The 18,981-nt window shown below is 43.1% G+C and overlaps 1 protein-coding gene across 2 annotated transcripts in view; it reads right to left on the bottom strand.

The window, feature by feature from the left end:
• Positions 1-18,981, bottom strand: part of PREP (prolyl endopeptidase) — a 134,897-nt gene that overhangs the window by 48,191 nt on the left and 67,725 nt on the right. For both annotated transcript variants that reach the window (XM_070450039.1, XM_070450038.1), the window contains exons 8-10: positions 14,461-14,652; positions 10,416-10,613; positions 4,167-4,270 (exon numbers count right to left, since the gene is read on the bottom strand). In XM_070450039.1, coding sequence (XP_070306140.1) covers positions 4,167-4,270; positions 10,416-10,613; positions 14,461-14,652 — 494 coding nt within the window. The remainder of the gene's footprint in view (positions 1-4,166; positions 4,271-10,415; positions 10,614-14,460; positions 14,653-18,981) is intronic.

Here is an 18,981-nt window from a genome sequence, read left to right as displayed (position 1 = left end):
CTATACCACCAGGTGGACATGCATGTCTGTGACCTCCATTAACTGCACTGACTGACCATGCAGGTAATCTGTGCAGTATTTGCTTCAAAATGATAATGTACATAAAATGTAAGAAGGAATAACAATTAGCCCAGGGAATTTTCTTTTAAAATCACATACAGAATAAATACAAACACCAGGGTCATGCAAAACCAAAAGCTGCACTACCCTGAAGTAATTGAAAACAAAAAATGAATCTTCCCCCTGCACCCCCAAATGCTGTGGTTTCTACTATACACTATGAGGATTTTTTCCACTCATGCACAAACCTTTCTCTAGGGCCTGCTTTTACAGACTGGTCATTGTTGGCAACACTGCCGAGAGTCTGATCACGGTGTGAGCACATCTGTCACACTCACATTTCCTGTCCAAGCTCTGCTGTGTACACCTGAGCTACGCCACCGCAAAACGGACTTTCAGTCTACGGTGCTGCGATGTCACGGTGCATTCCAAGGTCACCTTTACCCAAAGAGAGAATTCTATTTAAATAACTCAGTGCAATATGTATGATGTGTGTAATCAACATATTAGGGTCTCCTGATGGCATCATACTGGAGAGATTATACCTTCATAAAAATTGTAAAACCAGTGTGTTCTCTCCGGTTACTCGGTTACTATCCCCTTAAATACGTCCCGTGAATCTTGTCATCTTTTCTCCCCTACTGCCCTTGTACAAGTAAAAGCTTCTAAGTATTTCAGTAGCTCAGCGTTAGGGGAATTTTCTTTGTGAAGTGGAGAGCCACACAGAGAGGACTTCGGTGCCTTTTCCAACGGCATGCGACTGGCATCACCCGAGCGTGCTTCCTCCCCAGTCTAATCTGGAAGTTGCAGGATGCTCTGCACAGGGCTGAGGGATTTCTACTCTACACAAGCACGTGCTCGGCTGTGAAGTTTTATCTTTTCATTTATATCTGAAAACAACACATGTTAGGCTGTAACTAGTTTCTCTGAGTACCATCTGTAAAGAATAGGAAAAAAAACAAAACAAAACACAGCTACTTGATAGGAAAAACAACTCCAACCATCCTCCCTGCGAAGGAAGAGCAACTTTCCTATAAGAAGCTGTCATGATCACAGGTCCCTCCTCCCTGCCACAAACTCCACAGTTTCTCACTTTGGCATGAATTGTGGGAAGCAGAAAAGGGAATTTTTAAAAAAATATAGACCTGGGGGGCTGCACAGCAGAGATGAAGAGAAGATGAGGGGTGAGGTGATGAGGGGTGTCTCATGGGCAATAGTGCCCAAGCCTAGAGCAGACACGAGGGGACAGTCACTTCTCACTGCCCGGGAATCCTCTGCATTACTGATGGGAGAGGCAGTGTCTCGCACCACACACACACACAGACCCTCCTCCCTCCACTGCCCTGAGGATGTCCAGGCAGGACTAGAAGTAGTCCCTGAGAAGCCCAAATGTTACAGCTGACAGGCACGCAATTTCTACACACAGAGAAAATTAAAAACAGCAAGGCATGAGAGCCTAAAGGTGATGTTAAAAGTCTCACGCAGGACTAGGGTGAATTAATGAACCATACAAGCACTAGACTGGGGCTATCGGCCCCTAAAAGATCTCTCTCCAGGCAATGGCTTGCTTGCAAATGAAAGAAGCCAAACTAGCTACGGAAACCTAAAAGTCTGCCATATTTACTTCTAACACTTTTTGAAAAAAACTGATTACATTCTACATGAAAGCGTTAGTCGCTCAGTCATGTCTGACTTTTTGCAACCCCATGGACTAGAGCTCACCAGGCTCCTCTGTCCATGGGATTCTCCAGGCAAGAATACTGGAGTGGGCAGCCATATCCTTCTCCAGGGGATCTTCCCCACCCAGGGATCAAACCCAGGTCTCCTGCATTACAGGCAGATTCTTTACTGACTGAGCCCTATGTGCCAGACCCTTAATACGGGCAGGCCTTGGAGACATGGCAGATTCAGTTCCAGACCCCCACAATAAAGCAAGTGTCACAATAAAGCGAATCAAATGAATTTTCTGTTTTCCCAGTGCATAGAAAAGTTACATTTGCACTATACTGTAGTCTATTCAGTGTCACATACGGTTGAGAAACCTGGACTGTAAAGAAGGCAGAATGCCAAAGAATTGATGCCTTCAAACTGTGGTGCTGGAGAAGACTTCTGAAAGTCCCTTGGACAGCAAGGGAATCAAACCAGTCAATTTTAATGGAGACCAACCCTGAATATTCACTGGAAGGACTGATGCTGAAGCTGAAGCTCCAGTATCTTGGTCATCTGATGTACAGAGACGACTTACTGGAAAAGTCCCTGATGCTGGGAAAGACCGAGGGCAGAACGAGAAGAGGGGTCAGAGGATGAGATGGCTGGATGGCATCACTGATGCAATGAACATGAACTTAGGCAAACTCTAGGAGATGGTGAGGGATGGGGAGGCCTGGCATGCTGTAGTCCAGGGGGCCACAGAGAGTTGGACACAACTGGGCAACTGAACACCAACAACATGCAGTGTGAAACAACATTAAGTCTAAAACAACACCATATATACCTTAAAGAATATTTAATTGCTACAAAATGCTAACCATCATCTGAGCCTTCAGTGAGTCATAATCTCTTTTGCAATAACAACATGAAAGATCACAGATCATAACAAACATGACAATAATGAAACAGTTTGAAATTCTGCCGAGAATTACCAAAATGTGACACAGACACATGAAATGGACAAATGCTGTTGGAAAAACGGCACCAATAGACATGTTCCATGCAGAACTGCCACAAACCTTCATTTTGTAAAAAAAAAAAAAAAAACAAAAAAACCCACAGTATCTGCAAAACACAATGAAGCAAAGAACAATAAAACGAGGTATGCCTATATATATCATCTCATATAATCCTGCAGGAATCCTGCAAAATGGGTACTATTTGTTTTGCAGCTGAAATGAAAAAACTGGCAGAAAAGTTAAATGACTCATCCTATGTCAACCAAGACGTATCAATCACTACACGCACGTTTCAGACTTCAAGTTGACAGAGCTTGAAGACAAAGGCCCTGGACCTCTACTGAGAATGCTCTCTGACTTTATAAGTACTACTTACATAGATCAAGGATCAGCAAACTTTGTCCTGGAGGGCCAAATACTAAGCACTTTAGCCTCTGTGGGCCATAGTCTCTGCTGCACTGTTAAAGCACTAAGGCAGCCACAGACACTGCGAACAAAAGTGGCTATTCTCCAAAAAACCAGAGGCCAGTAAGTCGACTCCTGATATAGAAGAGAAGCTGGCGATCTGCAGCCCTGGGCCAGATTCAGCCGACCAAACAGTTTTATCTTTGATCTAGATCTAGCCCATCACTAGACTTCTCTTAGACAGGTGAAGAGCAATTCACCATGTTAAAATGATGCTCTAGTTTCACAGAAACATTCCAGGGAATCTAGTGATCTTTCTTTCTAACTTTCCTTTGGAAACAACACTCTGAACCCTAACCTGGGTCTCTGTGGTCCAGGCCCCTTGGTAGGACAGCCCTGAAAGAACACCTGGTACCTGTCAGGTGGCCTGTCATGCAAAGGAACAGAGCCTTTTTGCATCATTTGTCAATGAGGGATTTGATTTCTGGGAGACTCAGTACCTGTGGGTCACTGAGAAAACAAAAAAATGGAGATTCTTAACCTGAAAGGATGGTGACCAGAGACTAAGCTTGCTACGCATGACAATTAAACAGTTAATTCATCCATCCTAATATTTTACTGAGCGCTCACCCTGTGCCAGGCAGACATACAGACGAACTTCAGACTGCAGACTGCCTTTTAGCACTTGAGTGAATACTTCATGTAGAGAAAAAATATCTATGTTATTACTTATCATATCACGAGACCTGAGCCAGAAAACAATCCACTCTCAAGCAAGCAGACGAACTGTATACTGCTTTGATCCCCCAGACAAGGGACTCTGGCTTCCTGTCTAGAGAGGCAGAATCTGTAAACTCCAAGAGGGCAGGGACCTCGCTGGGCTCACTGGCCAGAAGCAGCAGGTGTTCCCAAGTATCTGTGGCCCCTGCTGCTGTGGATCACCTCCACAGCTGCTGACAAACTGGGGTGTGCACAGCCTGGCCTGAAAGTCAGATTTTTTAACTCACATTGTCGAGATAAAATACCCCCTACCTGGACTGTCTGGTAATCGGAAGCGTCGATTCCTTTCACAGTCACCTCTCGGAAGACTCTGGGCTCCAGCTCCTCTTTGGTCAGATCACAGTGATAAATGATACCTAGGAGGAAATGGGAGTCTTAGTTCAGTCCATAAACTCACCAGATACAAGAGGGGAAAGGATCACAAAGCACAGTCAGCAGGTGCTGTTTAAGGTCACTGCAGAAAGAGACCTCAGAACAGGCTGGCATGTGGACTGTGTGATGCTACATACGTGTTCACAGTTCATCACTGCCATCGTGGTCTTCTTTTTTACAACAGTCACCTCTGTATCATTTTAGAAGATTCTAATGCATTCCAGGACTAAGAGCAGAGGTAAAACCTAACTGCAGAAACATAACAGGTCTTTCCCGACGCCAGGTCGCTTAGGAGTACAGGTCAAAGAAGATGGGACACTTTATGTAGGGTTATTTCACCTGAGCGTGATTAAGACGGAAAACTCAAATGATGTGCCCAAAGTCAAGAGCCAATCAGAGGTCTCTTGATGGGAGCTCTGGGGCTATTGCTTGCTGACACCCACCCCTCTGTGGACACACACGTGGACAGCAATCAGGGACCAAAGACAGCCTTTCAGGGGGGTCTTTCAGAGGTGCCTTTAAAATTCTGACGATCCAAGTAACTGTGCACAACACACACTGATGAATACACAACAAACTTTTAGCTATTTTAACCACGAATTAAAATCCCATTTCCTTAATTTAATGCTACTACATTCCAATTTAATATCTAAATCAAAGGGGCTTCCCTGGTAGTCCAGGGGATAAAAATTCACCTTGCAATGCCAGGGACATAGGTTTGATCCCTAATCCGGGTGGATCCCACATGCCGTGGAGCAACTAAACCCGTGCGCCTCAACTACTGAGCCCACACGCTGCAGCTACTGAAGCCTGCACGCCCCAGGGCCTGTCCTCTGCAACAAGAAGCCTGCGCACTGCAACTGGAGAGTGGCCCCCATTCTCCACAATGAGAGAAAGCCCAGGTGCAGCAACGAAGACCCACCACAGCCAAAACACAAAATAAAGAAAACTTAACCACAACAAAAAAGAACTAAGTCAAAGAAACGATCAGTAAGATAACTCATTACTGTTTGAAAACAATGACATTGCTATCGTTTATGAAACAGAATTAGTCATCCAGAGTGGCTGGTGTGGAAACAGCCCTCCCACATAATACTTTAAACATACACTGTCGGTATATGAAAAATCAATTTAGAGAGCCTGATACTTGCTGCAAAACCAGAAACTAAGCAGTTACTCCCACAGGGTACATTCAAACTGATTGATCATGTGTTAAAATGGCAGCGTGCTTTCTTTCCAACTCCTCTGTGTATCTATGAACTTCACTAACAGCTGAGAAACAGCACTCTGCTCCCCACTGGCAAAGAGCAATATGTTTAGATACTTTAACAACAGGACTGTTAATCCCCATGAATGTTATCGCAATTCCCATGCTTACAAATTATTTTAAGGTTTATAATATATCATACAATATATGATTAACATTGACAGTGGGGAGATGTGTAATAGGACTGAAGTACTGGCTTTCTTAGTTGAAGCTGTATTTGGATATTTGTTGGAATATATCCTTATACATAAAATATTTTCAGACTACTCTCCGGGCATACATTCTAAATTATCAGACACATTGAGTACTGTACTTGCCCAGATAAATGTAGTCTTGAGGGCAAAGGCTATCTTCACATGTATGTTAATTTTTGAAAAGCTTCTTCGTTAGTACCTGCCCCACTTCCTCAAAACACAAAAAGCATCTACATCCTCAAAAAAAACCCAAACAACCAGACAATGACAACGAGACTGCAGAACAAGCATGAGCCATTTAAACCCTGGACTCACCCCAGCATCACTGTTACCTGAGCTATAGTGGATCACAAAGGATGGGGAGCCAGGATTCCCAGCTCTAACCACCAACCAGCTCCTGGGGCAGGGCCCTGAGATAAGTCACCAAACTACTAGAATGAAATTTCTTAAGTGAAAGACAGTGAGTAGGAAACACACTCTAAATGCCTGTTTATCTAGAAAAATTGAGACATCAAAGCCTCTAGCAGAAGAATGAAATTATACAACGTGGGTTGGCTCCTGTTGGGAGAAAGGGTGACAAGTGTCTGATCTCTGTTCTTCTGTTTGGGGCAGGAGTGGCACTTTGGAGGGGGCTGCGTTATACCTAAAGGTACCAGTGCTTAATTTACTTGATGGATATTTTCTATTTTCAGATCCATCTGGGTCAGTCCAGGTGAGCCCACTGCAGATTCATGTTGTAACGTGAGTCCCTATAGCCTAATGATGTTTTGTGTCCTTGTCTCAATTGGTTTGCTAAGCATAAGAATTGGGTATCAGATTGGAGAAAACATCCTAGAGTCATGAATCAGAGAAGACTGGTTAGGTGATCTCTAGGGAATAATTTCAAAGTTTAATGGCAAAAGAGAACTGAATTTGGAAGTTCCTTAAGACCAGAGGAGATGTCTTGGACTTGAGGAAATGGGACTCCTGATGAAAACAGTGCTTTAACAAGGCTATTCTAGCAAAAGGAAAGAGGGAGGGGCAATCAGTTCAGACATTCCTGCTATAACTGGAAATAAATGTAAGGAGGTGAAAGAGATGGGAGTTAAAAGGAAGGGACAATTCTAGGAGAACCTGCAAAAGAATCAACAGAGGAGTCTGGAAAACTGGATATGCAAAGAAAAGGCAAAAGATGACCCATGTAGACACTGTTTCATCCAATTACAGGTCAGGTTTTAAGGATATTAAAATTTAAAAAACTCAAACAAAAACAAGTCTCTTAAAATGTTTTTGCACTCTTTGGTCATTTATCCAAACAAGTTGAAAATGTGTCCACACAAGAACCTGTACGCAGATATTCAGAGCAGTTTTATTCATGACTGCCAAAAGTTGGAGGCAACCAAGATGTCCTTCAGGAGGTGAATGCATAAGTAAATGGTGGAACATCCAGACAATGGAGTATTATGAAAAATAAATAAGCAAATAATAATAGCAAAAAATAAATAAGCCATTAAGCCATGCAACAACCTTAAATGCATATTACTAAGCAAAGGAGCCAATCCAAAAAGTCTATGTAATCTATTAATATGATTCCAACTATAGGTCTTTCTGGAAAAGACAAAGCTATGGAGACAGTAAAAAGATCAGTGATTGCCAGGGGCTAGGGGGAGAAGGGATGAAAAGGACGGAGTGCACAGACTTTTTAGGGTACTGAAATTACTCTGCATGATATCATAAAAACATATACTGATGGATACAGGCCATCACACATTTATCCAAACTCAGAATGAACAACACCAAGAGAAAGTCCTAAGGTAAGTTATGGACTTTGAGCAATTATGATGTGTCAATGCAGGTTCATCAACTATACCACTGGAGGAGGGGATGCTGGTAACAGGGGAGGCAGTGCACGTGTAGGGACAGGGAGTACACAGGAAATCTCTGTCCCCTTCCTTCAATTTTCTATGGACCTAAAACTGCTCTTATAGCATTTTTATGCTTTTCCCAAAGAGTCTGGGAAAGGTTCTTTGATTTCTTCTCCCTGTTTCTCAGAACCATGCAACGGGGATGGCTGTACTGGATTATTACTACACACGGAAGTCTGGAGTGAGCCTTGGACAACCCTCCCAGGTTCCACGAGTAAAACATCACTCGGCTCAACCACTCAGTGGTTGGAGCCACAGGGAACAAGTGCATCGCGCTCCAAACTGCCTTGGCTGCCTGTTTTCCTCCAAGTGCAGTCGCAATTCTCCTAGAATTGCCCCTTCCTTTTAACTCCCATCTCTTTCACCTCCTTACATTTACTTCCAATTATAGCAGGGATATCTGAACTGATTGCCCCTCCCTCTTTCCTTTTGCTAGAATAGCTGGAGTCCCATCTCCTCAAGTCCAAGACATCTCCTCCAGTCTTAAGGAACTTTCGAATTCGGTTCTCTTTTGCCCTTAAACTTTGAAATTATTCCCTAGAGATCACCTAACCAGTCTTCTCTGATTCATGAATCTAGGATGTTTTCTCCAATCCGATACCCGATTCTTCTACTTAGCAAACCAATTGAGACAAGGACACAAAACATCATTAGGCTATAGGGATTCACATTACAATGTGGTCCTATTTTCTTCCAAATGGCTTTGCTCAAGACATGTCTTCACCATGTACTTCCATGGGAAGCAAAGTCAGCAAGTGTACATCTGCCAGATATATCAGGTGTCCACAGCAGTTGGCGCAGCAGGTACTTTTGGCCCTGGAGCTTTATTTATAATTTAGTGTCTGTTGTTTACTGCAGCAGTGGACAGTCAGCCTTTGGAGAGCAGTGCAAGACCGTCTTTGAAAAGCAGACGTATATGGATGTGTACATACGTACACGCTGACCATCTCCTGCTTTCAGGGAATCTAGTTTAATTACTGATTTTACATTTGGTTCAGAAGGCCTGAGCCTGGAAGCCCTGTTCTCTGATTTTAGGTATCAGATTACATCAAGGAGAGAAAAGAAAAGGCTGGAGGCAAAACGAATTAGGAAAAGGCGAAGGAGAAGAAAGCATTGCAGTGACAAATAAAGCTTGCTCAGGACCTGCCTGCTGGTACAGAATCAGGAACACACTTCTCTTTCCAGACTTCACGGCTAGAGTCACAGATAATATTTCACTGCTTGGCACAGAACCCATCATTTTATGCTAGGACAATGAGCCCTTTCATCTTCGGGTAATGATGAACTTGTCCCTGAAATAAATGGCCACATGGGGTCACGGAAGGTGGTTTACAGGCCTCTGGAGACTCTGGCTTTTATGAAGAGCAGGTGAGCCAGCCTTGCTCTGTTCTCCTTGTTGCTCTTTATCCATTAAAACTGTTGAAAGGCTATGAGGTTTTCCAAAGTTCAATTTCTGGAACCAGTGTAAGTTGAGGCAAACAGTGCAGACCCCGCAGCACTGGGCTGAGAGGAGGAAAACAATTTTCCTTGGTTCCTGTCCACTGGCTGCCACTGTCCTCCAGGCTTTGGGAGGAGGACACCCTGACGTGAGGTTCTTGACCTGTCAGTTCAGGGCTCCTGGCCCAGTTTCCACATCTATGTGAGATCCTCTGAAAGGTGCGTGGCTGGGTAAAGGTTGCTAGACGGCCCAGATGGACCATCAGACCTATGTACAAAACATTATTCTTTTGATTTAATAACCCTGACAACAACCTGCCATGACGGTTAAGATTCCTTAAAGACTGCCTGTTCTGTGACTCCGAGGCACACAGAGAAAAATGGATTAGCCATCATTGTCATCTGCCAAACCCTGGGAGGAGGACAAAGTCATTTCTACTCCTGCTCAGCTCTCCCCTACATCTGCTTTATTTGCCAAGAACCAAACAACCGCAATAAAACTGGCTAGGACAAAAAGGACGATGAAGGAGCTTGAAAAACAAATAAGGAACGTGCAGGCATTTCTTCAGCCAGATTGCTTTCAGGATAAGGTCTGCCCAGTCAACTGCAAACTGCCAACTGGCCAGGCTCCTGGGACAAGTCAGGGTGTTAAGCTTTGGCTGTAACAGAAATGCTGAATGCAGCCAAGTGCAGAAACAGGAAAAAACCCAAACAAGCAAAGTGAGTGTGAAAAACCTTAAAAAAAAAAAAAGGTATAAAAAGAGTTATGTTTACTTTGGGGAAAATTAACTGATGCCACAAAATTGCAAATGTTTTCTTCCTTTTCTACTAGAACCAAGTACCAAGTTGTTTTTTTTCCCCCTCCATATGATGTAAGACTATACTTTTAGAATTTTATTTTAATCCAGCTTAACAAAAGCAGAATGTAGTCTCAGTTTTAAAACAGCTTTTAAATGTCAGATGTGACCACAGATTTTTATTTAACACTTTTAGTTATCTGTACTGTGTGTGTTCCGATATATATAGACTAAAGGCTGTATCTACGGTTTTACTTGTTCATACCAATTTTTCAAATCAACCTAGAGCCACAGCTGGTCCTGTCCCCAGAAAAAGAGACGCAGGATATAAGATTAATGAGAGTGCAGTTTTAGGTGTTCATGTTTCCCTTTGTTCTGAGCGTCCGTTTTACCAGTTTATATTAAGTAATTCTGGCTGTAACATAGCACATGTGATTTTCAACATAACATGGCATATTTCAGTTTATCAAAAGAAACCCAAGCAGGAGTGCGATTTTTAAACTGGACCGTGTTGGCGGAAAGACTCTCACCTGGAGATAGAAAGGAAGTGAACTGATAGAAGATTTCGGTGTCCTTCTTCTGACCGCTGTAGCCCACGACGCTGCCGACCTCCAGGGGGAAGGTCTTGAGGAGAGCACCCGTGGCCAGGTCGTGAAGTTGCAGCGTGTTCTTCACATCGTGCAGGTAGCACAGCACCAAGAAGTTGGACCTGACGCAGGCTACCCACTCTGAAAAGACAAGGGCACATAAAACCTAGTGTGGCTTTGAAAACTAGCCAAAAACATACTCATTTCACTGAACGACAGTCCTGGGGCTCTACACTGTGGTCTGTGGCCCTGAGACTGGCCGAGTGAGTTTATAATTGGCTTTAATCATTCGTTGTGTTTTCGGCACATCCCTCTAATAAATCATTGTCAGGTCCAGAGGTAATAACATATTCTCCACCTGGGACCAGGAGTCTTTGATGGTCTCAATAACATGTGTAATACAAGTGACCCTGCTGCCCTATTTTGTGTCCAGTATCATGTTACAGGATGTACAGATGGAAAACAACAAAACCTGAACCATGCTCCTCATCTGCCAAGACTGTTTATTCAAGAAGAATGTACCAAATCCTTGCTTGGCATGTGCTTGGCACCCTGCAAGGTGCTGGACAGACCAGCAAAGAGATGAGGTCACTTCTGCCCCTGAGACACAATCATGTAAAAATATAAGTAGTAACATGTAAACAAGGTGAGTGAGTGGCTGGTTGAGATTCAAAATAAGTGGGAGCCGTTGAGCAAGTGCTGAGTTACATTGGAGGACAGTGAAGGTGGGGGTGGCCTGGATGGTGTTAGGGGCAGGGCAGCTCTCTGATGGGCGAGAAGGTGGGAAAACACAACTCAAAGAACCAAGGCCAGAACTGGAGATAAGAGAGAAAAGGAATATGAATGAACCAGGAATGAAGCAGGAAGGGGGGAAGACTGGGAAAGAGAATGAGTGGGAGGCCCATTTTCAAGAAGAAAACCATTGTCCCTTTTGGGGGTGAGTGGGGTTGGTGGTGGGAGGTCTGCTGGGGGTTCGGTGAGCAGGGTGGGGGAACTTGAGTTCTGACTCGGTCATTACTGCGGAGCTACTGCTGGACAAAAGGGTGACATACACAAAGGGTGACGACAGTGACGGATGTATGCATCCCATGGCTGACCAGAGAACAACGGTGTACATGGAGGATGGAGAAGAGACCAGATCCCCAAGAAGCCAAGCAGAGCACCACACGGGGCTGGGGATACAGTCTGGAGAAGGGTGGTCAAGAAACGAAGGGCATCTCCAGGAAGAGTCCCCAGGCCGCGGTGAGGAGGGGCCTCTGAGAGGGAGGCAGAGACAGGAGGTCCACCCCCCATCCCCCTGCCCAGGCCGCAGCTTCAGTGTTGTGCTGTCAGTGATGGAGCTGGGAGCGCGGAGGTAAGCGGGCAGAGGAGGAGAGGAGGATGTGGTGCGGGCAGGCCTCAGCGCAATCCATGGTGCTCTGGACGAGATCGGCCAGCGATGGAGACAGGCCATCCAGAGAGAGAGGCTGCGGCAAAAGCAAGCCAGCACAGGGCTGCAGGGAACAGCTCAGGAATGTGGAAAAGATGAGCCTTTCTTGGTTTTCATGGTTTGGAGCAGGGCAAGGGGCTTTTAATGCCGCTTATTTTTATAACCCAGGAAACAAGGACTCACACATATAACATTATCAATGCTCAACAAGACACGGGCCAGAGGGAGCTCTGAGGAGCCCCAGTCTTGTCAGGTTGTTTAATTCCTACTGCAAGCTTCTCAATCAGGATGTAAAAAAGAACTATTACACCTACAAGTCATTTGCTCATCCGCCAATATGATTTTTTTTAAAGTACTTCAATCAAGCAATGTATTTCATGTGGCTTTACTGTTTCAAAGAAAGGTGGGGGGAAGGAAGTAAATTATTTCTGTCGAAAAATAATGAATCTGTGTTAACTACAAGTACATCAGGATTCTAAAACAGACAAAGGGAATAAGAAAAGGACAAGGTGATTTGTAGACTGTCGTTAATAAAAGCTGTGACTTAACAGCTGTACTTTATGATTCATCTCTAGTTTTTATTCTCAGCAGGGCGTTCTGTGCTAATGATATATTGCAAATTTACCTGTGCTTCTCTTTGAATTGATGAGTTCTGGTGAATATTGAAGGTTTCCCCTTTCCAGTGTAAAGAACTTATAACCTTCCAAAGGGAAGGTTATAAAAATACATCACTGCTCCCACAAATCTCCGAGCATTGATTTGCATTTCATTAGATCTGCAGGTGAGACAGGATTGTCACCTTAAGGTATAGTTAAAACTGCTTTGGGGGATGGGGGGCTTTAAAAGGCAGAAAATTCACATTTCTTGGGAAATATTTGCATTTCTGATGGTTCCATACAAGAGAATCGCTGTTCCAACCTGACCTTCACCTGAAAAGCACCCAGGGCACTCTTCACGAAGACTTGTGCCACCGAGTCTCCTTTGGACCCACCAAGGCCCAAGGGGCCCTCTGGTGGCAATAAGAAGTGCTCACCAAGAGCTGGCTCCTACCACCCCTGGAGGGGACATTCTGTCTCAGCTTGCACAGAAGCCAAAGTTGCTGCAAACCCGTTTCCTCACATGAAGATGTTAACGGAGAAGGCAGGAAACCTGCTCTAAGATTCTCGGGTCCTTCATCCAACATATGAGGTCAAGAGTGAACAGAGGGTTTTGAGGAGACAGATGAACAGGCTTCCCTGGAAAGAGCCCCCGTCCTGTTGTTAAGTCCCCTCCCCACCAGGAGAACTCAGCTGACAGAGAGAGAGCACTGATGCCTAATCCAAGCTGAGAAGCAGTTTTGGACAGAGAAGAGCCTGGGATGAGCTGCAGTCCTGGGTTGAAGATAGGGGCTGAGCAGGTAAGGGCATGGACAGGGTTGTTTTGGGTCCTGTCCGATTGGACTGCCCGAGGTGTAAGAGGCCTCCGTACAGAAGCGGGTGGATGGGTGAGTCGGGTGTCCAGGGGCAGAGCGGAGCGCATGAGTGAAGCACTTCCTGAGACTCGGCTGTAATTGTGTGCCCACCTCCTGCTCTGCAAGCCAGGCCAGACTGCACTATCCGCAGGCACAGAGAATGCTGTGTTGAGCCAGGGAGGAAGGGTCCTTAGTTTTCCAGGATGTGCACCTGAATCTGACTCCAATATATGTGCTTCAAGTCACTGAAAAACCCATGTCAGGACTGCTTTGTCTGACACAGGGCCACTCTGCCGCTTTCACAAAGAATTATTTTCCTGATTATACACCTTATACCTTTCCTTGGAATGGCCCTAGATTTTATTCCTATTCAACCCATCAGCAGAAGTTCACCTCCACAAGCAAACTCTTCCCTAGCTTGAAGGTATTCGACTCCTTTTGTGTCAAAAACTGTAGCAAAATTAGTGAGTCTCATTTTAAGTCAAATCCAGCTTTCAGGCAATGAGTAACTTATAAAGCAATACATCATTTTTGGAAAATCACTGAGAAAATGAATAAATGGGAATTTAAAGGCACTGTGAAACATGATGGACTCAGAAGGGATGCTCTTAAGACGTTATTGCAGCACATGTACACAGCAGCAAGTGCAATGGATCTCAATTAAATCTGACAACAATCTCTCTTCTCTTCTGGTAAGAGCACTATAAATCCAGCCTAATATCTACAATAGGTATGAAGCGAACAGCCAATGGTTGTTCCAAAGCTGAAAACTAAGGATTCTGAATCCAACCAGTTTAAAAAAAATTTTAATATTAGCACTTATTATCAGATAATAGCTACACAAAGACAGCCGATATTTAATTAAAAAGCTCCACCTTTGAAGGTCTGGATTCATACCTTCACAATTTTTATGAAGATCCCACGCAATATTGTGCTAATTATAAACTGTCACATGGTAATAAACATTTGGCTGCTCTATTAAGACTTCTCAGGATCATAAGTTGAAGGTTCTTTACCTTGTAATCGGTTACAAGAATGAGACATACACCAGTGTCTTGACATTCTTACCAGAAACAAAAGCACAGCCCCCAAGCGGCACGGACTCTTACCTAAGACATCTTTCTCGTGCTCAGGAACCAGCACCTTCCACCTGGACTCCTCGGGGTCCGTGAAGTCAATGTTGATCAGGCGGTAGTTCGGAGAATGGCGGTTTGTCTTGAAGGTGAAAACGGTGCCCTCGTTGGTCACGTAGTCATACTCCCCTTCGAAGTTGTCGATCAGCTTCACCCACTTCAGGATTCCTGGTGAGAGACCAAGCACCTCCGTCACCTCTCTGGGGTTTGAGGGGGTGTGGTTTGCGTGTAGGGAGGGGACAGATCTTTTCTGTCTGCAGACACAAAGCAGACACAGTGTTTGGAAGATCTAAGGCACGAGATAGAGCGAGGATGACTGTGGGAGAATTAATTAAGGTTTCCAAAAACCGCAAAGGAAGCTTTTCCAGAAAAACCTGGCAATGAAGATGAGTGGAGAATTCTCTGTCCAAGGAATCTGTCTGAATCCCTGTAATCCAGCACATCCTCTTCTACCTAAGTGGGTCTCAATCTAAGCACGTCTCTCTACCTCCACTCCATCACCCCACCCCAAGTCTTCATTCCTTCTGGTGATGAGCAGTGGCTCACAACTGAGGAATACCGCATCCCCCGAGGGACTCGTGGAAATGTCTGCAGACACTGTGGTGGTTACAACTGGGAAAGTGACAGGAGGGCTGCTACTCTCTGCCTCTACCTAGTGGGTAGAGGCCAGAGATGCTGTGTGAAGATACAGAATAGCCACCCAGGCAGAGTCAGCCAGCCCTGAATGTCAAAAGAGTCCATAGCTGCGAAACCCTGGTCTGCAGCATCAGCTTTCCGCCTGGTCTTCCCACCATAGTGTCTTAATATCTTACACTGGTCCCAGTGATACCCTTCTTAGAAATCACCCCATGGCTCTCTGAATAAAATCCAGTTCCTTCTTATGGTCTCCATGGTCCTGCATGTTACAGGCCTTGCCACTGAGCCAACCTCAGATGCTCCAACTTGCGCCTCACCCGGTCCTCCGGCAACACTGGCCTTCGGCAGGCTCCTTACGACATGCTTCATCTCAGGGCCTGTTGTACGCTGCCTTGCCTGCCGGACCCACTCACAAACCATTTCTTCATAGCGCTTCTCTCAAGATACACACGGCTGACCCTTGAGCAACACCAGCTCGAACTGCATGGGTTCATTTATGGGAGGGTTTTTTCCAGTGCTAAATACTGCAGTACTTAACACATGACCTGTGCTTGGCTGAATTCATGGATGCAGAGGGACCATGTATCTAGGGGGTCGACTATAACTTCCACGTGGTTCAAGGGTCAACTGTACCTAATATGCTTGTTTATAATTTGTCTTTTTTTTATTCACTGCTAGATATTCAACACCCAAAGAGAATGGCACCTTCAAAGGTACAAAATAAAACTGGTGTTGAACGTAAGGGGGAACACTTTCCAATCCTTCTGTTGTAAGAACTAGTCTGCTGAAGGTCATCACTGCAAAGAAACCTTAAATGCATCCACTATCATTATAATTTAAATGGCTTACTAAATGCCACTTTTAATATTAAAAAAAATCCACTGGGAAGACATCTGGTTCATAACGTATCAGACATAAATATTCAGAGGACATCTCAAAAATTTTATAAACGAGAAAGCTCTATGACTTCTAAACTGCTCAAAGGCAAGCCAGATCTCAACTATTCTCCAATGAATCTCTTACCTTTAATTTCACAGTGAAACTGCTACATTAATTTGGATAGTTCATTTACATTCCTGGCGATTTTACATTCATTATCTAATTCATCTCCATAACACAACATCTTTATATAATTTGTTGTTGAATTAAATTAATCAGGGAAAGTATAATCCCATGGTAGTTTTTCAGTTACACATAACAGGATTAAAACCCCAGCTCCAACCAGTATTTAGCCACATGACCTTGAACAAACTCTATCCTTTGCTGAGCCTCACATTCTCAACTATTGAGAAACAGTAAGCAAATGAGAAAGTTATTATAAAGTAACTATTAATACTCACCCCACAACAAAAACACAACAAATATTATTTTAAGATAAACTACAGGAATTAAAAATAATAAGATAGGCAGTTTAAAAAAAACTTTAGCTTTCCCATATATTAGTAATACCTATTGGAAAACATGGTGGGGGCAGCGGGGGACCTCATTTACATTAGAAGCAAAATTAATGAAATACTTAGGAATGTACTTAACAAGAAACATGGACTTTATGAGAAAAACTCTAAAATTTTTCTAAAGAATCTTAAAAAACAATGAAACAAAACTGAGTTATTGGAAACACATGCCATATCCCTAGATGGGAAGACTTACTATTTCAAAGATGCAAATAATTTCAGAAGAAATCTATAAACTTAACACAATTCCAAATGCTTTTTAGAGAATTTGACAATACTGTTTAAAGTTCATCTGGAAGAATAAGCACTTAAGTACAATGGATATATTTTTGATGACAAAACAAGAAGGAACTTCTTACACTATGATGGCCTGAACAAGCCCTCTACCCCTTGAAGGTAATTATTATCCTTTTATGGTAATCACTTTCTTATTTGTCTTTGTTCACTTTTTGCCTTAACATGTAGCCATGAATGCTATAGTCTAATTTTGCCTCATTTTTGAATTTCTAATGTAATGAAACCATACAATATGGATATTTTGAGTCTGATTTCTTTCTATTCTTGGTGTCTGATCTGACAGTATCTTTGTAAGATTATTTATCCTCTGGTTATCATTATTTACTTCTGGTTAAATCCTACTGTATACAAAGAACATACTCTGTATGATTTCAATTTTTTAAAATTATTGACAAAAAATTTGTGGCCTAATTTTTCTTAAGTGACTTTAAAATGTCTATATGACTGAAAAGAATGTGTATTTTGCAGATTTTTGCTGTGATATGCCAAGTTGCAGTTTACAAAATGAAGCAGAGCAAAAGCTAATAGAGTCTTGTCAAGAGAATGCACTTGGTCATAGCAAACACCCTCTTCCAACAACCCAAGAGATGTCTCTACCTATGGACATCACCAGGTGGTCAATACCAAAATCAGACTGATTATGCTCTTTGCAGCCAAAGATGGAGAAGCTCTATACAGTCAGTAAAAACAAGACCTGGAGCTGACTATGGCTCAGATCATGAGCTCCTTATTGCAAAATTTACACTTAAATTGAAGAAAGTAAGGAAAACCACTGGGTCATTCAAGAACGACCTAAATCAAATCCCTTATGACTATACAGTGGAAGTGACCAATAGTCAAGGGATTAGATCTGGTACAGAGTGTCTGAAGAACTATGGATGGAAGTTTGTAACACTGAACAGAAGGTGGTGACCAACACCATCCCAAAGAAAAAGAAATGCAAGACTGAAAAGTGGTTGCCTGAGGAGGCTTTACAAATAGCTGAGGGAAGAAGAGAAGGGAAAGGTGAGGGGAAAAGGGAAAGATATGCCCGAAGGAATACAGAGTTCTAGAAAACAGCAAAAAGAAAAAAGAAGGACTTCTTAAATAAACAGTGCAAATAAACAGAGGAAAAACAGAACGGGAAAGATCAGAGATCTCTTCAGGAAAACTGGAGATATCAAGGGAACATTTCATGCAAGGATGGGCATGATAAAGGACAGAAATGATAAGGATCTAACAGAAGCAGAAGATATTAAGAAGAGGTGGCAAGAACACACAGAAGAGCTATACAAAAAAGGTCTTAATGACCCAGATAATCACAATAGTGTGCCACTCATCTAGAGCTGGACATCCTGGAACGTGAAGTCAAGTGGGCCTTAGGAAGCACTACTAAGAACAAAGCCAGCAGAGATGGAATTCCAGCTGAGCTATTTAAAATCCTAAAAGATGATGTTGTTTAAGTGCTCCACTGAATATGTTGGTAAATTTGGAAAACTCAGCAGTAGCCACAGGACTGGAAAAGATCAGTTTTCTTTCCAATCCCAAAGAAAGGCAATGCCAAAGATTGTTCAAACTACCGTATGATTATGCTCATTTCACATGTTAGCAACGTTACACTCAAAATCTTTCAAGCTAGGCTTCAGCAGTACGCAAACTGAGAACTTCCAGATGTACAAAAGCTGGATTTAGAAAAGGCCGAGGAAGAGATCAAATTGCCATCATTCATTGGATTATGGAAAAAGCAAAAGAACTCTACTTCCACTTCATTGACTATGCTAAAGCCTTCGTGGATCTAATGACTGTGCAAAAGACTGCATGGATCACAATAAACTGTGGGAAATACTTAAAGAGATGGGAGTACCAGACCACCTTACCAATCTATTAAGTAATTTATTAATCTTTTGTTTGAACCTAAATATTTATTGGTTTAAGGGGCCATTTTTTCTATCAGTTAAAGAAAAGGTCTGTTAAAATGCTTCTGATTGTAGATATGTCTCATTAGTTGTATTTCTGTTAATTTTTACTCTCTGTATTTTGAAAGTACGCTGTTAGATACATACACAATTAGAATTATTATATCTAAATAAAACTGAATTGAACTTTTTATGATTATGAAGGTTTACCTCAA

The sequence above is a fragment of the Odocoileus virginianus genome, chromosome 19 (genome assembly GCF_023699985.2).
Source record: "Odocoileus virginianus isolate 20LAN1187 ecotype Illinois chromosome 19, Ovbor_1.2, whole genome shotgun sequence".
Classification (NCBI taxonomy): domain Eukaryota; kingdom Metazoa; phylum Chordata; class Mammalia; order Artiodactyla; family Cervidae; genus Odocoileus; species Odocoileus virginianus.
Note: the sequence above shows the minus strand (reverse complement) of the source record. Positions and strands in the feature narration are given on the sequence as shown.